At 33.9% G+C, this 20855-nt stretch overlaps 1 protein-coding gene across 2 annotated transcripts in view; it reads left to right on the forward strand.

The window, feature by feature from the left end:
* Positions 1-20855, forward strand: part of LOC110992730 (protein sidekick) — a 40682-nt gene that overhangs the window by 2701 nt on the left and 17126 nt on the right. For both annotated transcript variants that reach the window (XM_045628790.1, XM_045628791.1), the window contains exons 2-7: positions 16840-16935; positions 17265-17441; positions 17627-17852; positions 18064-18767; positions 19611-19730; positions 20426-20581. In XM_045628790.1, coding sequence (XP_045484746.1) covers positions 16840-16935; positions 17265-17441; positions 17627-17852; positions 18064-18767; positions 19611-19730; positions 20426-20581 — 1479 coding nt within the window. The remainder of the gene's footprint in view (positions 1-16839; positions 16936-17264; positions 17442-17626; positions 17853-18063; positions 18768-19610; positions 19731-20425; positions 20582-20855) is intronic.

Raw genomic sequence — 20855 nt, forward strand, 5'->3', positions numbered from 1 at the left:
CCAATATCGCAAGATATGAATAAAATACGTAAAATATGTAACAACTGTTGCAGCAAAAAACGCTAGACGAACATAACAGACTAAACGTTCATAACGTAGCGATCAAATAATGATTGTTTTTATGTAAGGACTAAGATAAGGAATAAACTTTTTCTTTTTTGTATACAGCTTTTGCTCCTTTCCATTAAACGACATTTCTTTGTAACGTCATAATATCCACAGTCCCTTGAGTGACGTTATATGTTACATATGATATGATCAGTTTCGCTGACTCAGTGGCAAGAGCCGTACTTACGTACAGATCTTAGAAACTATAAGATATCTCAAAACAAGACTATAATATTACTTGAGTATACTTACATAAATGCAAACGGAATACAGACCGTAGATTAGTGTCCTTAGTACATTACAGCTATAATGAACTTAGTCTATGTAGAACCTACTGCCGCAAGAACGAGACCTGTTTAATAGGAACGTTGGGAACAAAAAGCAACTTCGCATGCCTAACAGCATTCCAGAGTTTAGATTCAAGCACATTTCTGAAATAAACTTCTGGCTCATTCGAAATTGTTTCCGTTTTCTCGGCGTTTACCAGTCAATGGGTCGCTACTACGGCTTATGATATGACACTGTGTGACTGAATAACTCTTTGAAAATCCTGAAGGGCTTGAGAGTACTAGCCGTCTCACAAAAATGCATTCAGGAGCACGAACGCAAAGTGCCGTGAACACACATCAATGCATTTTCTTGCTCGATTAACCTGTGTGTAATGAAAAGAGTAACTTAATTTTAACACATTTTTTTAGCGTTTTTTAGCTGAGTCTGTTTATTTATAAATCAATGTTTGTATTAATAGATATATTTTATTATTTATAAATCGGTTAAGTTCCTACAGTAACGAACTTAAGTTTTGGCTAATTTGTATAAATAGTTTGGATAAGGTTTAATGTTATTTGTGCGTAGATTATTACTAAAACTAAAGTAGTTACAATTTAAATTTCAGTTGAACGTATAACCTTTAAAGGAAAATGTTTATTACCATTACCAATAAAACCACTGACCATATTCGAATTTCAAACTTCACTAATAGCTAACGAGCAACTAAGCTAATTAGGAGCTATAAATTCACAAAAGTGCATACATGTTCATTCTGTATGAGCCAGTGGCAACCACGGTAAACATCGTCATAAAAGGTTCTACGTAGCTCTCGTAAATTCAGAAGCGCCTAGAACCAGCTGAAGCTTTCTTGTATGGGGTGTTATTAATATTAAAACGTGTGCGCTGGCCGAGTAAATACGGGCAATGAGCCATCGCTCCTGTTAAGGTTCAATGCCTTTCTCCCTATTTCACTTGTAACCTTATCGCCATTTCAAGAAGTTAGATAACATTTTTAACCTCTTTAGTTGTTTCATTTGTAATTTGTAGTAATATTATTTCACACCATACACGATAAGAGTTTACAGTTTTGTTGGGCTTGCGCATTTAAGGAACTAAAAATATTATTTAATAAGTGGGTTTTTTACTGTTAAAGTATTTTACCCGCTGAAGTATTTCTGTACCAATTTTACTTATGGTATTTAAAGAAGCACTTACGAGCTTACTGGCTGTGTGAGTGTCCATGGGCGGCGGTATCATTTAACATCAGATGACACTCCAGTCCATTTGCCTCTTGGTCCATAAAAAATGTAATAATTTCTAATTCAATGTTTTTATTTCTACACTTTTACTTGTGACACTTTTGTTGGTAATGTTGCTTTGATGAGTTCGCTTATAAGAAATAAGGCCCAATGCCTCCCTAATAATTTGTGTAAGATGTTTAATATGTACTATTAATGTAACATGTTAATAAAGAATAAATTGTGCAAGATTTTTGATACATTATCGTCGTTAATAGTATGTAAATCCTTCCATAATTCATATATCTGTCGAATTGAGATACCGATTTTGCATTCTAAATTTGAATTGTAAAATTCAAATTACCAACCGTACCTAAAGACTATTTAAAAATTTAAATTAAGACCTTGCTTTCTATTATAAAGATCCCTAACATATGTGAAGTCGGTTGCATGCAAAAATAACCCTTTATCCTGAATTGTGTTCCGTACCTTCATACTATACATATATGCATTACCAGTGTTTTGCAATACCTAGCTCGGTATTGGGTTAGGAACCCTTCTTTATTATTCAAGGTGAAATCGGGAATATCCCAACAATTGAGTACCGTAGAATTAATTTGTTAATATTCATATGGAATAGTTTTCGTAGTGTAATTTATATTAAACAAATACAGCTATTAAGCAACATTTCATATTGCAGGTATGTGTTTAATTGTTCAGTAGCCGTAAAATATAAACTTATGGAACTCCAAGCGGCAGCGTTAAACTTCCTTGCTAATCAATAATTAATTTACGTTTAAACTGCGGCGTAATTATAACTGATGTGGAGACTTTACCGCCTTTAGCCTTATGCTGCCTTATGAACGATCGCCCAGGTTTAACGATTTCTATAAATCTCAAATAATACTGATTAATGCGGAAGGAACTCCATACTTTTATTTAAATATTCGTATGTGTAAACTATTGAATAATTTAAATAATATTATACAGAAAGTTACTATTGTAGGGCTAACCTCAAATAGGTATAATGTTTTGTCAAGTTTATTTATTCGAAGTGATAAGACTGTTAACACTCCGGTCCTTCATTCAGGATTTTTTTTTTCAATATTTATTTAGGTATATCTCACAATTTAGCTCGTAAGGCAACATTGGGCATGGTTATATAAAGACTCTCTTTTAATCTAAGGTAAAACTGTTTTTTATCTGTCAGCTTGTTTGATAATATCAATAATGTGCAGATAAAATAAAATTGTTTGCATTATAGTAGCATCACTCAATTGGTTCTCTTTATCATTGCTTTTGTAATGCCGCGATAACGAACGATAAATGTTTTGTATAATTCCTTAAACTTCGATAATTATGAAGAAGTATATATTTATTACCAACATAACATCTTAAGCATGTGCTCAGTCTTTATTTTTTTTTTATAGAACAGGGGGCAAACGGGCAGAAGGCTCACCTGATGTTAAGTGATAACGCCGCCCATGGATTCTCTCAATACCAGAGGGCTCGCGAGTGCGTTGCCGCTCTTTTAAGAATTGGTACGCTCTTTTCTTGAAGGACCCTAAGTCGAATTGGTTCGGAAATACTTCAGTGGGCAGCTGGTTCCACAAAGTGATGGTGCGCGGCAAAAACTGCCTAAAAAAACGCGCAGTTGTGGAACGGTGGACGTAGAGTATTTTAGTGTCATATATAAACAACCGAAAACGGAACGTTATATTGATCGTATTTGTGTCCAAAACTTGTAACTATTAGAACAAACGAACACAATGGCGTTTCCATTGTGAGGTATTGTAGATTAATAAAAGTATTGACCACTGGGAACAACATCAATCAGTACTTGATGGGCACATTTTACATGAAAATACTTTTAGGGTCAAATGTTAGCATCCTTTGTTAATCATTACACCCGAGTGAGCGTTGCCTCTCAACCGTGATACGTCCGAGAGTAAAAATAGAAATTAATCGATTCTATTATACGTGTCACTTGTCCTTAACAAAGTCAATAAGTTTTTTTAAAGATGAACACTATATTGTATTCTGTGTATTGTCATTTCGTATAGGCTACCTAGTCTATTCAATATTCATGATTATAATAATTTATACATGAAAAGTACCTTAGACCAAAGAAGATTCTATTTTTAAATACTGAGTATAAAGTAGTGCCTCAAATATGTTCGAATTTTAAACCTAATGATAAAATTCGTGCGTACTCCCTCCATTTAAGGTCGGCAACGAATCCACTAAAAATGGGTGTCTATGGGCTGCGATTACAGTTTTTTAGGGGGTCCCGCAGGCTCGTTTGCCTCCCTATTATATAAAAAAAAGGTTTAATACAGATTAGATTTACAAATATGATTTTTTCAATAAATATTGAATAAAAGTTTAAAACGTTGAAACAAACTCTAATTTAATTATAGAAGTGCAAAATACTATTGGATTTGATGCATACAGTTGTTTTGTAGTCGTTAAAAATGAAATAATGTTAGGTAATGATTTCTAACAGATTCGAAATGATGACTCGCCAGTTAGTAATCTCGTGCGATGATAGTTTCACTTTAGAACCAAAGAAAGTATTTTAACTGTCCGTTGTCCGCGACTTTAACTGCATTCCTTCGATATAATATAAACACAGATATAAGTATAGGAAATAAGTAATGTATAATTGTTAAAATATATTATGTTTTATACGTATAATGGCATATATTTAGGGCGTATTACAAATTTAAATTTAAAAAATACAGATTTAATTGTGCCATTTAATTTGGTAATTCCGTGACCATGCTGTTAACACGAAATGATAAATAACTTTTAGAAATACTTATATAAATTGTGTCTTCGTGATCCCAGTGTATTTAGACGATTTAAATGATAACAGCGTTGGATGTAATAAAAACTGGAGAACGCCTTAATTGGCTGGTGTAAGTCAAGTAAGCACCAAGTCGGGATGTCTGAGAGTTCAGCAGATGTAACGGGATGATCGAATAGTTACGCGGTAAATGTATAAATAATACATATGAGTTAACGGTGAATTCGTCTTATTAACAATTTACTCTGATACTTTTTGCTTCCTTTATGGTTTAATAATAAGTATTAATTAAGGCAGATGGCCATAATTTTTTGGTAAGATTCAGAGTGGCGACTCAGAGAAGATTGTCAAAATATATTAGATTTATATATTTTTTTTTTAAATTTTTACCCTATAAACTACTACAAGCACAATGGGTATGATTTAGAAACGTCAACGTTATGTTAAAATCTGATACATTTTTGACATGCGGTAGTCAGACTTAGCACTAATTCTTGATATTGAATCTTAACCAATGAGTTTAGGCGTGCCTTTACCTGTCCCACATTAAAAAAGACCACCTATCTATACATTCTTTCGCCGTAGACATCGAACTAGTAGTATTAATTTTTTACCTACATTCTCGTCAGTTTTTAGTTAGTCTAAATAATATATTAAAATATAGATGAACATAACGGCGAGAGCTTTTTCTAATATACAAAATTGAAATAGCGTGCATTTCAAGTTTTTTCTTATTTGATCCGGTTTCGATTAGAAATGGCCAATTAACACATAATGCCGTGCGCCAAGGGCATCTACCCAATAAAATTTCTTATGTTTCTGAACTTCTACTAAATAAATAATTACCAGCATTTCTTTCTATTGATTTTTGTAAATGTACCTAAAGATATTAAAAAAAATAAAGATAACAGAGGTTTGTAGGCAATGTAAACAAGCGGACTTAATATACATTATCATGTGAAAAAGTATTCTGTTTTATAAAATATAACTTATTATTATTAAAAATATTTTTTAAGCTGCACCTACTGAATAAATTTAAAGACAACCGTACTCAGGGACCCTTTAAAAAGCAACATTGCTAAAATAATGCAATTGTTTAACAATTAAAATGCATTCTCTTGCCATTTAACATCGGCTTGGGTAAACTTTTAATTACCAAACCAACGAACTGTTCAAATCTGCAACATCGCAGTTTTCGCCATATTGATTCCCGAATTGGTTTTAATTGTATTTCAATAAATTTCTTGCGCCGTTGCTCATGTAGGTTAATTTTCTATACATTGAAAATGATTAAATTGAAATTAATATTAAGTATGCCGCGGGGAATTAGGGCAAACCTTTAGCATGCACTGTAGCGGGCAGCGTGCACGATATTCTGATTATACATATTTCATCATTCGATTTTTATTTGTTGTGATTTTTTAAAAGGATTAACAAAAGTACTGTTACGTGTTAGAGTGGTCATTCCACTGATCGTGAGTCATTTGAGTCGAGACCAATGTTTTATTGACTGCTGGAGCATTTGAAGATTTTTTTTTATATTAAGAAATCGTACCGAATCCTGAAGCCGTGTATAATGAAATTACTATAAAACTAATAGCTTTATGTAAGCTAGGCGATTTGGCATCAGTTTTATAAATTATGAGAGATGAGTTTTATAATTAGAGCAGTGTTGGCCTAGTGGCTTCAGAGTACGACTCTCATACCTGATTTCGTAGGTTCGATCCCCAGCTGTGCATCAATGGACTTTCTTTCGATTTACTCGAACGGTGAAGGAAAACATCCTGAGGTAACCGACATATCTTAGACCCAAAAAGTCGGCGATGTGTGTCACTGGAGGCTGATCACCTACTTGCCCATTAGATTAAAAAAAAAGATCACAAACAGAAACAGATTCAGAAATCTGAGGCCAAGGCCTAAAGAGGTTGTAGCACTACTGATTTTTTTTTAATAAATTATACTGACAATATTGTAATAATTATATATACTTAGTATAGCTTAACCGGAAAAGATACCGACAATGTTCACTATTGAGCTGACCATGACTCAAGACCCGAACTCGTATTCTAAATTTAAAAGGAACGTCGTATAGTAACTTGACAGGCTTCGTTCACTCGAACAAAGCATGTGATGGCGAAAGGTTTCTCTGGTCAATACAGAGTACGCGGGTGCGGTATGTGGTACAGCTCGGATTACAAGACCGGCCCAACTGGCGGGTCACATTGCGATTACAAAGACTATGTGTCTATTGCTACAAATAGAGTTGTATTAATAAATAATTATGTATGTGTACAATTTCATTAAGAATTTTTGATGCAACAACTCATGAGACAAAAAATCGGCTATATAATGCCACCATCGGCCGCTCTTTTAAGAAAATTTAGGGAAAGGAAGTTAAAATGTAGTCTTACGAAAGTATTGTACGTCTTTGATCTAAGAACGCTGTTTTTAATAGGTCCGAATCTCCTTTATTACCTTTAGTGGATATAAAATGCAACTTTGATATAAACTTGGTAAAAAACTCTTGTTGCAATAAATGTTTCTTCCAAACCAAATGCCACTACGCTTGAATTGTTAAGACATTTCACGATGCGCATAGAATTGTTATATGTATTCAATCATTAAACCTCCTGAATTCCCCGAATAAAAAATGGTCTTCTGTGGCTCTATAGTCTATTAGTATGTTAGTGGTCTTACGATACGTGCCAATGCTCTGAGTCACGTAACGGAAACGCTGCTTCACTTTGAAATGTAAGCCTCAATGAATTTTACATAATATATTGGGATGTTTTGCTTTAGAATATTACCTTAGGTTATCCTTTTAAAATAATTGCTTTAGGCGATGTATATAATAAGGTGCTCTAAAGGACAAGGCAAGCAACTAGAACCTTAGCATGAATCATTAACGCTCAATATGGTTGTTGAGGTTCACCTATGCGGCCTTTATTGTCCATAAAGTAGAGCGTAGTGAGATAGTTTAATATTTGATCTTGAGGTCTTGAAGATTTTGAGGAGGATCTTGAGTTTACGCAGACCGAACCATCAAGGCTTTTCGGTCCGCTGGTTTAGCGGGAATTTTTTGAAGTCATTCCTCTCAACAACAACAACAACAAAATATCTTTATTCTTCTAGGTATACAAGTACACTTATGAATGTCAAAAAAATTAAAATTAATTGTAAATTTACATTTAATACCAGTTCGTAATTCAAGGGCGTAGAGCGGGCAAGAAGAACTGGCAAGAAACTTTCCGCCGCTCTTCAATCACCAAGTTTTTAATACAAATTCTTTGAACTGGAGCAAATCAATCCCAAGGATGACGAATACTTAAATGATCCTATCATTTAAGTATTCGTCACATTTATAAAAAGCTTTATTAATTAATTAACTTTCTCATAGAGTAAAGACTTAACTCTTTCCATACTTATCCTAACGTCTTGATAATTAAATTATCCTGCATTAATCTGGGCTCAGCTGTGACATACTTCAATAAAAAGGAATAAATGGGAGTTCCCTTAAGACTCTAACATACGCCGATGACTTTGAGGATTTGACCTCTACTACAAACAATAATTTACTAACGCCATCTAGTCTAACAAAATAGTGAATAGTCTAACAAAACTACGTGAATACGAAACCAATTATTAGCTAAATATAAAAATTTATAAATTAATATTGGTCTAGAAAAAATGGTGGCTGCCAATTATTTAACTAGTACATACATGATTTTTTTACATGTTTAATTCATTCTGAGGTTAAAACTTTTTAATGTCAGTATTGCTAAAATACCGAAACCGAGTCATCATCATCAGCTGACGATGGACTGTGATGGTTGGTACTGGATCTCGAGGATGGTAAGCAGTAGACATACCGTCATTGAGCTCGTTGTAATCAGCTCAGCGAAACGATACTAGAAATGTGACTATATGAACCTGATGATGGACTCCGAAGGTGAGTAGTGGATCTCGAGGATGGTAAGCAGCAGACATACCGTCATTGAGCTCGTTGTAATCAGCTCAGCGAGACGATACAAGAAATGTGACTATATGAACCTGATGATGGACCCCGAAGGTGGGTACTAGGTCTCGAGGATGGTAAGCAGTAGACATACCGTCATTGAGCTCGTTGTAATCAGCTTAGCGAAACGATACTAGAAATGTGACTATATGAACCTGATGATGGACTCCGAAGGTGGATACTGAGTCTCGAGGATGGTAAACAGTAGACATACCGTCATTGAGCTCGTTGTAATCAGCTTAGCGAGACGATACTAGAAATGTGTTATATGAACCTGATAATGGACTCCGAAGGTGGGTACTGGATCTCGAGGATGGTAAGCAGTAGACATACCATCATTGAGCTCGTTGTAATCAGCTTAGCGAGACGATACTAGAAATGTGTTATATGAACCTGATAATGGACTCCAAAGGTGGGTACTGGATCTCGAGGATGGTAAGCAGTAGACATACCATCATTGAGCTCGTTGTAATCAGCTCAGCGAGACGATACTAGAAATATGACTATATGAACTTATTAACATTTAATATTAAATAAATATTAGGTAATATTTACTATAATACCACTATATTTCTTTGAGTTTATTGAAAAAATAATCAATTTCAACGATTCGTCTTCCAGTTGAAATTTTAAATATTTTTCTTGGTTCTGAAACCTACGAGTGCATGTTATATCTAAGCCCGAAAATGAAATCAGAGTCAATCAGATCCAGTACCCACCTTCGGAGTCCACCATCAGGTTCATATAACACATTTCTAGTATCGTCTCACTGAGCTGATTACAACGAGCTCAATGACGGCATGTCTACTGCTTACCATCCTCGAGATCCGGTCCCCACCTTCGGAGACCATTATCAGGTTCATATAGTAAAATTTCTTGTATCGTCTCGCTGAGCTGATTACAACGAGCTCAATGACGGTATGTCTACTGTTTACCATCCTCGAGACTCAGTATCCACCTTCGGAGTCCATCATCAGGTTCATATAGTCACATTTCTAGTATCGTTTCGCTAAGCTGATTACAACGAGCTCAATGACGGTATGTCTACTGCTTACCATCCTCGAGACCTAGTACCCACCTTCGGAGTCCATCATCAGGTTCATATAGTCACATTTCTTGTATCGTCTCGCTGAGCTGATTACAACGAGCTCAATGACGGTATGTCTGCTGCTTACCATCCTTGAGATCCACTACTCACCTTCGGAGTCCATCATCAGGTTCATATAGTCACATTTCTTGTATCGTCTCGCTGAGCTGATTACAACGAGCTCAATGACGGTATGTCTGCTGCTTACCATCCTCGAGATCCACTACTCACCTTCGGAGTCCATCATCAGGTTCATATAGTCACATTTCTAGTATCGTTTCGCTAAGCTGATTACAACGAGCTCAATAATGGTATGTCTAATGCTTATCATCCTCGAGACTCTGTACCCACCTTCGGAGTCCATCATCAGGTTCATATAGTCACATTTCTAGTATCGTCTCGCTGAGCTGATTACAACGAGTTCAATGACGGTATGTTTACTGCTTGCCATCCTCGAGACCCAGTACCCACCTTCGGAGTCCATCATCAGGTTCATTTAGTCACATTTCTAGTATCGTCTCGCTGAGCTGATTACAACGAGCTCAATGACGGTATGTCTACTGCTTACCATCCTCGAGATCCAGTACCCACTTTCAGAGTCCATCAGGTATCAGGTTCAGCGACTTATTTTACTTGGTTGTACAAGTTGCACTTGAAACTTGACAACTCTAAATTTGAGTTTTGTTTGGGTAGGTACTTATATACATATACTTATAACATACAATAATTTCCGAAGTTCATGTCCTCGCCTCACTTGATATTTCTTTTTATTTTGGCATTTCTAAAAAAAGCCGCGGGTAAAAACTAAAATACGCAAATATTTAATTATTATTGGCTTCGACACACAAGCGTAGTCCTCCCGTCGCAAAGCGTTGAGGTGGACTGAAGACAAGCCGCATGCAGGGCTCGCGGGTGTGAAATGCGGAGGGAAGCCCATTGCGCTTGAGTTTATTTACCTTTTATTACTTTCCATGCCCAGGAAACGAATTAATACAATTTTTTTTTTATCAAAATAATAATATATGCTATATCTAATAATACGTGTTAGATTAAAATAAATCGCATAAACCGTTTTGGAGCGAATTTGTAATTTATGTCTTATCTACGGTTCGATGGTAAATTTTTTTTTGGGAAATTGGTATTGCTTTTATCTTTTTTGATTTTATCAATCGATACAGTAGGCTTCAACCCACAATATATATTTTTTTCAAATGCATATGAGCGACAGTTCTTCCAACAATTTAATTTAAACTAGGGCTAGTTGACCGATTTGAGCACTGTTCAAGCCTTAATAAACTTTGTTTGAAATAAAAAGTTTCTACAATAAAATGTTTTACAAAGCTCTTCAAACAACAAATGGCTCCGGGCTTTGGTTGTTAGTGAGATTTCTCTTTTATTTAGAGATATCACTTATCAATCATTACTTGTAAATAAAACGACGAATTAATATTTAATAATTGATAAAAAAATGTTCTTGCACTGTATTCTTTTATATTTTCCCAAATCCTCTACATAATATTGCATCACTTGTAATGATTAATAAATACCTCATCAGTAAGTTTTCAATTTTGCAGTTTCGATTCTGGATACAACTTTATGTATGATACGGTTATTCAATCAAACAATCCCTAGATCAATTTTAATCCTAATCTGGACCAAACATATTCTAATGTATCTATTTCTAATTTATATTTATTTTCATAAATACATATACGATTTCAATTCGGGGATCGAAGTTATGTTAACGAATTCTGATTGAAACTTGAACAATGGGACGTAAATACTTTAAGTTTGCGAAACAGTTCAGATGTTGGCATTTAGCCAGGGGTAAGCTTGTTATATTGGAAATGCAATTACTAGAAAACGCGTAAAAAGTAAAAACCACAGGTGGTCCGGAGAACTAGAATAATTAAGATATTTATAATATTATTAATAACTTAGGTTTAAGCAGGTTTTAATGCGGTCGAAATGGTTAAGAAGTCGTTGTATTTTTACGCGTTGCAAAGTAATTCGTTTGAAATGCCTAGAAATCATTATCTTATAAATTTTGTTTCCGCTAGATTCTATTTCCCAATTGAAGAGCGAATAAAGCTGTATTTGATAGGGCAAGATTGTTAGTGAATGATTTTGTCGTTGAATTGGATTTAATTATAGGTTAGGCGTTAAAGCTAAATTCAATGTAATATATTTTTAAAGAAATATTTACTTCATGAATGAAGTATGAAAAACATTGCTTACCTTAAAAGTTGTGAGCAATTTACGCGATAAGTAAAATACAACACACGTGAACACGCGATGCAAGTAAATGCTAGTAACAGCGTTAATCATCATAGTTCATGTACATTTTATCGGATTCAGTCTTTCTGTTTTAAATAATTTTTGTGTATATATAATTTCTTTCGTCGGTCATAAGAAAAAAAATGTGGTCGATGCATGTTTATTGTTTTTGATACAACCTAAAACATCCAAATCCTACCTAGCAATGTAAACGCTATGCATTCATAAATTTTATTTAAATATGAGATTAATATTGTAAAATTATTTAAAAGATATGTTTATTTTCTAAAACTTATAATTAACCGATTTGACAGCTACCTGAAGTTTTAATAAATTTTAGAATCATTGCAAGGAGACGGTATATTATATACCACTTTTACTCTGTAGTAACAGATTTTACGTAAAACCCGAAAGGCCCATGATCGATTCCCGGAAAAACAAAGGTTCTTTCACCTATTAATAAAATAGTGAATGCATTCGTATGAAATAAATGCGAATACGTATTTATTCTTATCTAAAAATCACCGGTTCAAGGCACAACTTCTCACCTCCTAATTTATATAATACATACATACGAACATAGTAAACTTTTAATTATTAGCCCATTGTAATGTACATTTATGGCGGTATCACTTAACATCAGGTGAGCCTCCTGCCCGTTTGCCCCCTGTTCTATAAAAAAAAAAAAAAACATTTTCAATCAAGCAACACGACCAACTTCCGTCCAACCTATTCATATCTGATGTGACCTGAGGCATTAGGCAAGGGACCTAGGTACGCTCGATTCTGCATGTTTGACTTGCTTTAAAAAGCTGTTCAAAACTCGTTTTTTCACTCTTCTACCACAATGACGTACTTATTACAGTTTGTAAGGTACTAAACACTTAATTAAACCACACCACTGGCACTAGCACCTTTTAGGACCACGCATCAGATTTATGTTTCTGTTTCGTGTAATTTTTTTTTCGGTGTAGAGCCTCCAGTGCCTGACATCGACGTCGACTTTTGATTTTAAGGTATGCCGGTTTCCTCACGATTGGTGGAGCACAGAGACACAATACAAGGTCTATTGAGTGGAACAACTGCTCACAAAATACTAAGAATAAACCATAATCTTCCACTGCTGTGCTGTTGAGGTTCAGACAATTGGATAGAAAAGGACTTAGTCTCTGGAGAAAAGAGAAGAAACTCTATGTGAAAGTTATTTGATTTTGCCTAACCAAACCACGACGACAAACAGCATTTTATTTAATAGTGATGAATACGATAGAACTTAATAAATCGCCAGTATTTAATTTCGCTTACTTTGATTTCTGTACTTTATTGGTTTCATTCAACTTAATCTAATTGGAATAAAACTTAGATTCTTTGTAATATTGCAAGTTTGACAGTAATCTTTGTTTTTCGCATTTATTGATAAATAAAAGATTTACAGTAGAAGATTTATTAGGTTAAAATGTAGTTGAACAGTTATCAAGAATAAAGTGACGTATAATCGCGTCGTATAAGGTAATATTGTCTCTGCGTAAATGATTACAAGAGATTTTGAAGAGCACGCATGTTCCAAAAAATCGTGCCAATTAAAGTGGGTTACGTTGAGTATGTGATAGCTTATCTTACTTTATCAGTTTAGATTATAACCATGCAGTCACCCTTTTCATTACATACAATAGCTTCATTTTTTATGGTGTCATTATGGTTCATGAACTGGTATGAATGAATTGTCCTTGGTCTAGTTTTTATAATCTGATTAACTATCCAATTTAGTTTTGTTATGTTTTATACCTGAAATAATACCGCAAAATCAAAGTAACATTTGTTCATGTATAATTATTTTTGAAATTGTTTTATATTTTAGATAAAAGAGTTCGTCACATATACCGTAGATATAGTGTTATGTATTGTGTGTATTGTGGTAAACTTGAACAAATAAATAACTTCAGTAAAATAAATAAATGGTTCTTAATTTACATTTCTGCAGTTCTCAAATCAAGTCGTAGAACATACGAAAGGAACTGTCAATAATCTCTCTGACAATCTTTAAATGGCCAAGGTTTTCTTTATCAAATGTTGTTGCAGATGCAACCACTATATTGTGCTCCTCATCCCATGTTAAAGTATTTGACAGTAACAATTTTACTAATACATATTTATTATTCCAAGATCTGTAAAAATCATTTGCATCAAATCGCGAGTTTGACGTCGACTTCCTGTTTACATATTAAGAATTAATTTATTAGCAAAAAGTACTGACTTGGTAATATTAAATATGATTTAGAGCCCTTCAAGATAAGAGCTACCGATTACTAAAGAATCAGCAAAGCACTTGCGAGCCTTATTGCATGGGCAACTGTATGACTTGAGATAAACTTCCATTGTAATAAAGAAAATTATGGTTTCATAGAAATCCATGTATTTCAAGAATTTATATTTGTTCATGATTAAAATGCATTAATCTTTTACGAAATTTTGCTATATGTATATCAGTAATTGAAACATATTTCATTGTAATAGGTAGTCGCGGTTGTTATTTGCACATACTATTTATTTTTAACGCCCAAAGTGTCTTTAATATTATACATAATCGACTGAAAAAAATGTAAATTTATTAAAGACGCGCGGCTGAACTTTCATTTCCCTACCTTATATAGATTCACAGTCGAGTTATGCATGGACCCTAACCTTAAGTTTTTTTGTAGATTAAAAATATTTATCGATAAAGTAGAACTCGATACGTCATCCGGGTATTGTGAAAACTTTCGTGAATGTTATAAATTACACTTAAGCATAAATCGTAACACGTGTTGAGTGTTTCTGGGCCAGTTACTGGAGTCAATCAATAGCACACAAAACCAAACAAATTACACATCTGGGCATAGCATCCCTTTTATTTTAATTCCCTAGAATACATTATCATAAGGTATTTTTAACTATTGAGGTTAACTATAACGGCACGATTTATTAATTTCGCAGTACTATGTAATGCCTTTAATCCGCATCCTATGATTCACTAGCTGTATTGGGGTTAATTTGATCTTGGATAAATATTAAGATAGACAACATCGTAACTGCCCGATCTTTGCATTAAAGATACTTTAGGATGAGAGCTCTTCTATGTCAGTGAAGAGGCTGGGAATAGGCAAACTGCATTTATTGCAATGACAATAATTTATAGGTATTTTAATTGTATGAATTGAAATGTTTGGGCATAGAAAATTTGACTGGTATTCCATGGATTTAAAAAAAAATAAGCCAGGGTTATGGGTTTGTTTTTAATAGTAAAGTTTTGTATTTAATTTTTCTGTTATTTCGGTAATTGCTTTAGTATACGATTAGTAACAGTATTTTCTATCTTAAATCTATAAGGGCAAGATTATGTTATACAGATTGTAATTGGTCTTGAATTTTTTTATACTATTGTATGAAAAGAAAACGTAAACGTAGATGTTTAAAAATGAATTAAATACCCACGATAAGAACTCTGTCATTGCTATTCCGCTATTGATTGAAGTCAATTATCACAAAGAACGTGTGAAGCCATAAGTTCCGTATCAATTCAAAGAGAAAATGCTATCAATAAGGTTTTACGCGACAAATGCGAAAGTTTACTGACTTACCCTTCAATAAAACAATAGGGCTTAGAACTTCGGCGTGAAAAATATCTGAAAGGAAAAGACAATTTAAGTACTAACAGAACAGTGATTTCTTTATCCGTTTCGTTTTATTTATTTTGGTCCAATAGTCAAGAATTCTGTCCTTTTATGCTATCGCTGTTTGGGTCTCAGGTATGCTGTTTTTTTTTAAGATACTTTCACTGTACGAACGTGTGTTAATGCGCACATAGAAAGGTAAAATCTATCCGGACAGCCGTGATTCGAACGCACCTCAATCTTGAGAGTCGTATGCTAAATCCACTAAAATAACATTGCTCGTATGAGTACTTATGATAATCCTTATAGAGATTTTTTTGTTAATATTTCTTTCATTAAGCTAACAAATCGGAGTCGCCATAATTAAAACACGTTATTATGTAACATGTCATTATAATTTACTTTAAAAAATCCCGCATCCACTAATGAGGATTTTTATTGAGACTTTCAACTCGGAATCGTTATGATTTCTACCAATAGCTATAATTTGGACCAAAATCGAACAAATGACAATTTGAGCCACGGAGTTAGTACTTTACTTAAGTTATTACGTAACTTTAATTATTTTAAGTAAGACATTTTCCGTTGATGAGTTTCTATTGATTATACTTTTATTATTTTTCTACTTTAACTTCTAATAAAAATTTATTTAAGTTACACTTTTTTGGTGCGATGGAGAAAAATGATGATTTTGATTAATTTTAATATTTATCGTTAATCACTACTGCATTTTAGTTATTTTTTTCCATACGCCAAATAAATATAACTTCTAAAGCGTGTACATAAGAACACACACTCTTTTTTTTAGAATATTAAAGAAAGAGATATATAGTTACATTAGCGAAAAAGCAGACTATAATATAGTAGTGTAGTCTGCTTTTTTAATAGCTGGTTATAGCCACTTAACTCACACATTCAAAAACAATTTTAGATAAAACTGCTTATTACATTAAATACAGTACTGTTTAAGAAGTACCAATTCTTTCGACTGTGCTACTTACAGACCAATTTCTGAATTAACGCCGCGACGAAGCTGCTAATGTACACATTTTTCGTTTCCCTGCCCATAAGGATGAATTTTGTATGTATACATACATTCATGCATGCCTTTAGGAATTTAAGAGGCCACGCTCCTGGGGCCGGGCCCCGAGTGATCCGCATTCATTAAAAATTACGAAGTTTGATGACGCAGAACTTCGAGTCCCAAATAAGTTTCTCGGAAGACGCTGAATTAATAATGTCACAATAAATGACTGGCCGATAACGTTTTTAATACTACGCAATTGTAATTGTAGTTAAATACTTTAATCCGCTATCCAATGGGAATTATATTAAGAAATTAAACAGTTCTAGTTATATTCAAATTATTTTTCTTTTTGTTACAGCACAAATGCAACCACCTAGATTCACCACACAACCATCTTCCTCAAATAGCATTGTGAGAGAAAGTACAACAAAGATATTACAATGTTCTGCAATCGGTAAGAAATTAAATAATATTAAGTCAAAGTTAAAATTCATTTATTCATATAGATGTACACTTATTAACGGTAAAAAAATATTATTAAAATGCTTCTAATTTTACATTTACTGCCAGTCTTCAAATGAAGGGCGTAAAACGGAAGAGAAGAACTGGCGATAAATGGCTCTTTTTAATCGCACAGTTTTTTTTCTTGTTTTAAACAACGTTTGTAAGCAGCTACAACCATAACACCATCTTCCACATGACATCTTAAGTTATAAATAATAATAAAATAATATAAAACATTTCGTTTTTAATTTGGTACGTAATCTAAGTATCATGTTGTAGGTATTCCTCAACCGATGTACCGGTGGTTAAAAAACGGTATACCACTTGGAGATTATTCATCGGAGCTCTTTTATAAAATTCAGAATACTCAAAAGGATGACGCCGGAGCCTACCAGTGTATAGCAAAGAATGACGTCGGTGCTATATTCAGTGAAAAAAACAACATTTTTGTTGCATGTAAGCGGAGATTTAAAACAGCCTTTATCCAAGAACAAATTTAAAACACACTTAAAATTTTTCACCCACAAATAACGATTTAAAAATAATCTTTCACTCTTGTTTTTTTATTAATGATTCGAGAATATTTGTTGCGTACAATTATAATTGATGAGACCTACATTTTTTTCTATTTGGAATTACAGATATGGGAATGTTTGAAAATACTGTTGAGTCAGTTGTGACTGTAGAATCTGGTAAGGCAGCTATCCTGGACTTTCCACCGATTGATTCAGAACCACCTCCGACAGTCGTGTGGCAGGATGAAAAGGGGGTCAATGGAGTGCCTAGCTACGACCAAAAATATGCTATCACTGATAAACATCAACTTGTTATTTTGTGCGCTTCTAGGGAAGATCAAAGAGCGTATAGGTAAATAATAGCCGAACTTTATTTGGGTATTTTAATTATAGAAACGTGTATCCCTAGTGGTTTTCCTTTTGAAATGAGTTGGTTTGACAAAAACTGTCAAGTTGACCGACTTACATGAAACATTGCGTTTTAAACTAATCTGTTTTGAACTTAATCATTTTACTCTAGACGTAAGGTTTCTTGTGATTTTCATAAACTGTTTTTGCTTCAGAGCTCGTGCGATCAATACTCAATTAGGTAAAGTAGAAAATAGCCCTTATATCAGATTAAACGTATACGGGGACGACAATAAAGAAATTGCCCCAGAAATTATAATAAAACCTCAGGACACTAAAGTGATTAAAGGTCAAGAATACACAAACCTATATTGCATAGCTAATGCTCGGCCTCTGCATGAACTGGAAACGTTATGGTTCAAAGACGGCATATTGATCGACTTGGCGGGAATCACTTACGACTTAAATGATCAGTGGAATAGAACATTAAGTCTGATATCCGCCAATGCCAAGCACACGGGAAAGTACATGTGTCAAGCCAGATTGAAAACAGGGGGCTTCGCAACCGTCACCGCCGCTGCAAGTGTGACGGTATTCGAAAAGCCAATAATGCTCACTAACCTAAAAGTCGAGACATATGGAGAATATGGAAACGCCATCGTATTGGAATGCAACGTACAAGGTACACCTTTGCCTGGTATCACGTGGTATAAGGACGCCAGGAAAATTGCGAGCGTCGGCGCAGATGCTGGCGAAGCGGATAACGCTGATGTCGACGATGGTGGGGGAAGGTATAGAGTTGAAGTTGATAGAAGCCTTGTTATAAACGACCTTAAAATGGAAGACATGGGCATTTACCAATGTATCGCGAGTAACGAAGCTGGAGAATCATCCATTTACACTTGGTTGAAAATTAAGAGTAAGTACAGGTCTCAGTTTAGTTGGTATTTATAAGAATTGTATTAATAATTAAATACTGTCGCAGCATTGGATGGTACACGCATCCGACGCAGTCACATGAAGTTAATTCGTATGAGGACTTCTGATAGGAAAACAAAAACGTTTAAATTCGATGCCGGCAGTAAGCGACCAGTTGGTGTATTCCTGCACTTTTACAATTTTTATCACAGTGTGGATGCTTTAAACTTTTTAGTTCATCACCAACACGTAGATGCAGTTTGGTCATCACTATCAATATTATTTGTTCGCATGTGACAATCATAATTTTATCCAAAAGCATGAATCATTGTTATCGCGAAACTGATCATCGTTAAAAAATATTACGAATAAAAGAACGTGATATTGAGTTTCTTAACAGACTAATTAAGGAATGTTATTTATTCATTAAGACTCTTCGTTGAATTAATCTTACGGATCCGTTTATTAAAATTTGTGAACCTTCAACCAGAATTTTACCCGCACCTTTCAAAATATGTCCGTATTTTAAAACGTATTTCTAGACAAAAAGTAAAAAAAATTATTTGTTGTACAGAACAGAATATGAGTCACGTTTTGGAATACCGGTCTAATAATAGATCATATAATTTTTTATGCATGTGATCACCGTGTGTAAAACTAACATTAGAACAATGCGAATAAAACATGTGAAAGAAAAAACTACGCATCAAAACCTATCTGGTCATAACAATCTTAGAATCACATCACCACACCTAAAAATATTTTCTTCCATATGTTGTACCGCATTTTATATTCCTATAGTGTAAATGTGTGTCGGTAGACTAACTGATTGTGTGGCTTGTAGCGTCTCCACCAGTAATGCAAAGTGCCCCATCAAACCTCACCGTTTTGGACGGCAAAGATGCCACCATCACCTGCAGGGCTGTAGGAGCCCCAACGCCTAACATCACTTGGTATTTCAATGGTAAGATCCACTACTTCTGCAGATAAAAAATTGTAGTTAAAGATGAAGGCAGCTATTATCAATCAAATGTATATAAAAAATACTAGGTTAGACTAGTTAGTGTCAAACAGATTTAAGTATTGCATTACAAAGCAATAAAAAATTAGTTAATTCTTCTAGTACTAGAATAAACGCAATGATTTTCTACGACAATTTTCCTGCCCGCTCTATATACTTAAAGCTCTTTGAAAATTATTGATGAATATTGTAATTAAAAATGCTAGTTTGTCGCATCCTAGAACAATGCTTAGTATTTGCTTGAGAGAAAGTCATCATAAGCTAGAAAATTGTATAGTTATTTACTACAATAAGGTGTATATTTTATGTTCTAAAGACTACTACTAACGCAAATATATAATAAATACACACATATCCGAAGAAAAGGTACCCTTAATTCAATGCCCAATTAGTAAAATATATGTATGCGTATTTAAAACGTAGAAATTATTACACTTCTAAATTGCTATAATAGTATGTACAGCTATTGTATAAATAAACTTATGTTACATGAAAAATTTTTGGCTATAACTAACTTTTATCTCTTAATTTTATCTCAGCGAAGAAGACTTATTACTTAATTATTTTCATAAAATAACTCAATTTTTAAGTGAGTAAAATTTTCAATCATACTTTTTTACTAGAAACATAATTTACAGACTCACTTATTATAAATTTATCTGGACGGATGCAAGCCCTGGAGGAAGGCGATCTGCTAATAACAAGTACTACCACAGCAGATAGCGGGAAATATACGTGTAAGCGTGCTAATGAAGCGGGCAGTGTTTCGGGAGAGGCTTACCTTACTGTGTTAGGTAAGTTAAAATTAGCATCGATATAGCTTTATTTAAACAAACTGGGTGACGTTTATAGAATTTACATCCCGCCTTTATTTGTTTTATTGACACTGCCTTTGGAGTTGTTTTTAGATACGAATAATATAAATTATTATATTAATGTGTTACAATAATATTAATAATATAATAATAACACGCGTCTTCCGTGCAGACAGAGAGATTTTGTTTTGAGTGCGTTAAACATTATTGTTCGGATTATATAAAATTTATTGTTAAGATAGACAATAATTTA

This window comes from Pieris rapae, chromosome 7 (assembly GCF_905147795.1).
Source record: "Pieris rapae chromosome 7, ilPieRapa1.1, whole genome shotgun sequence".
Classification (NCBI taxonomy): Eukaryota; Metazoa; Arthropoda; class Insecta; order Lepidoptera; family Pieridae; genus Pieris; species Pieris rapae.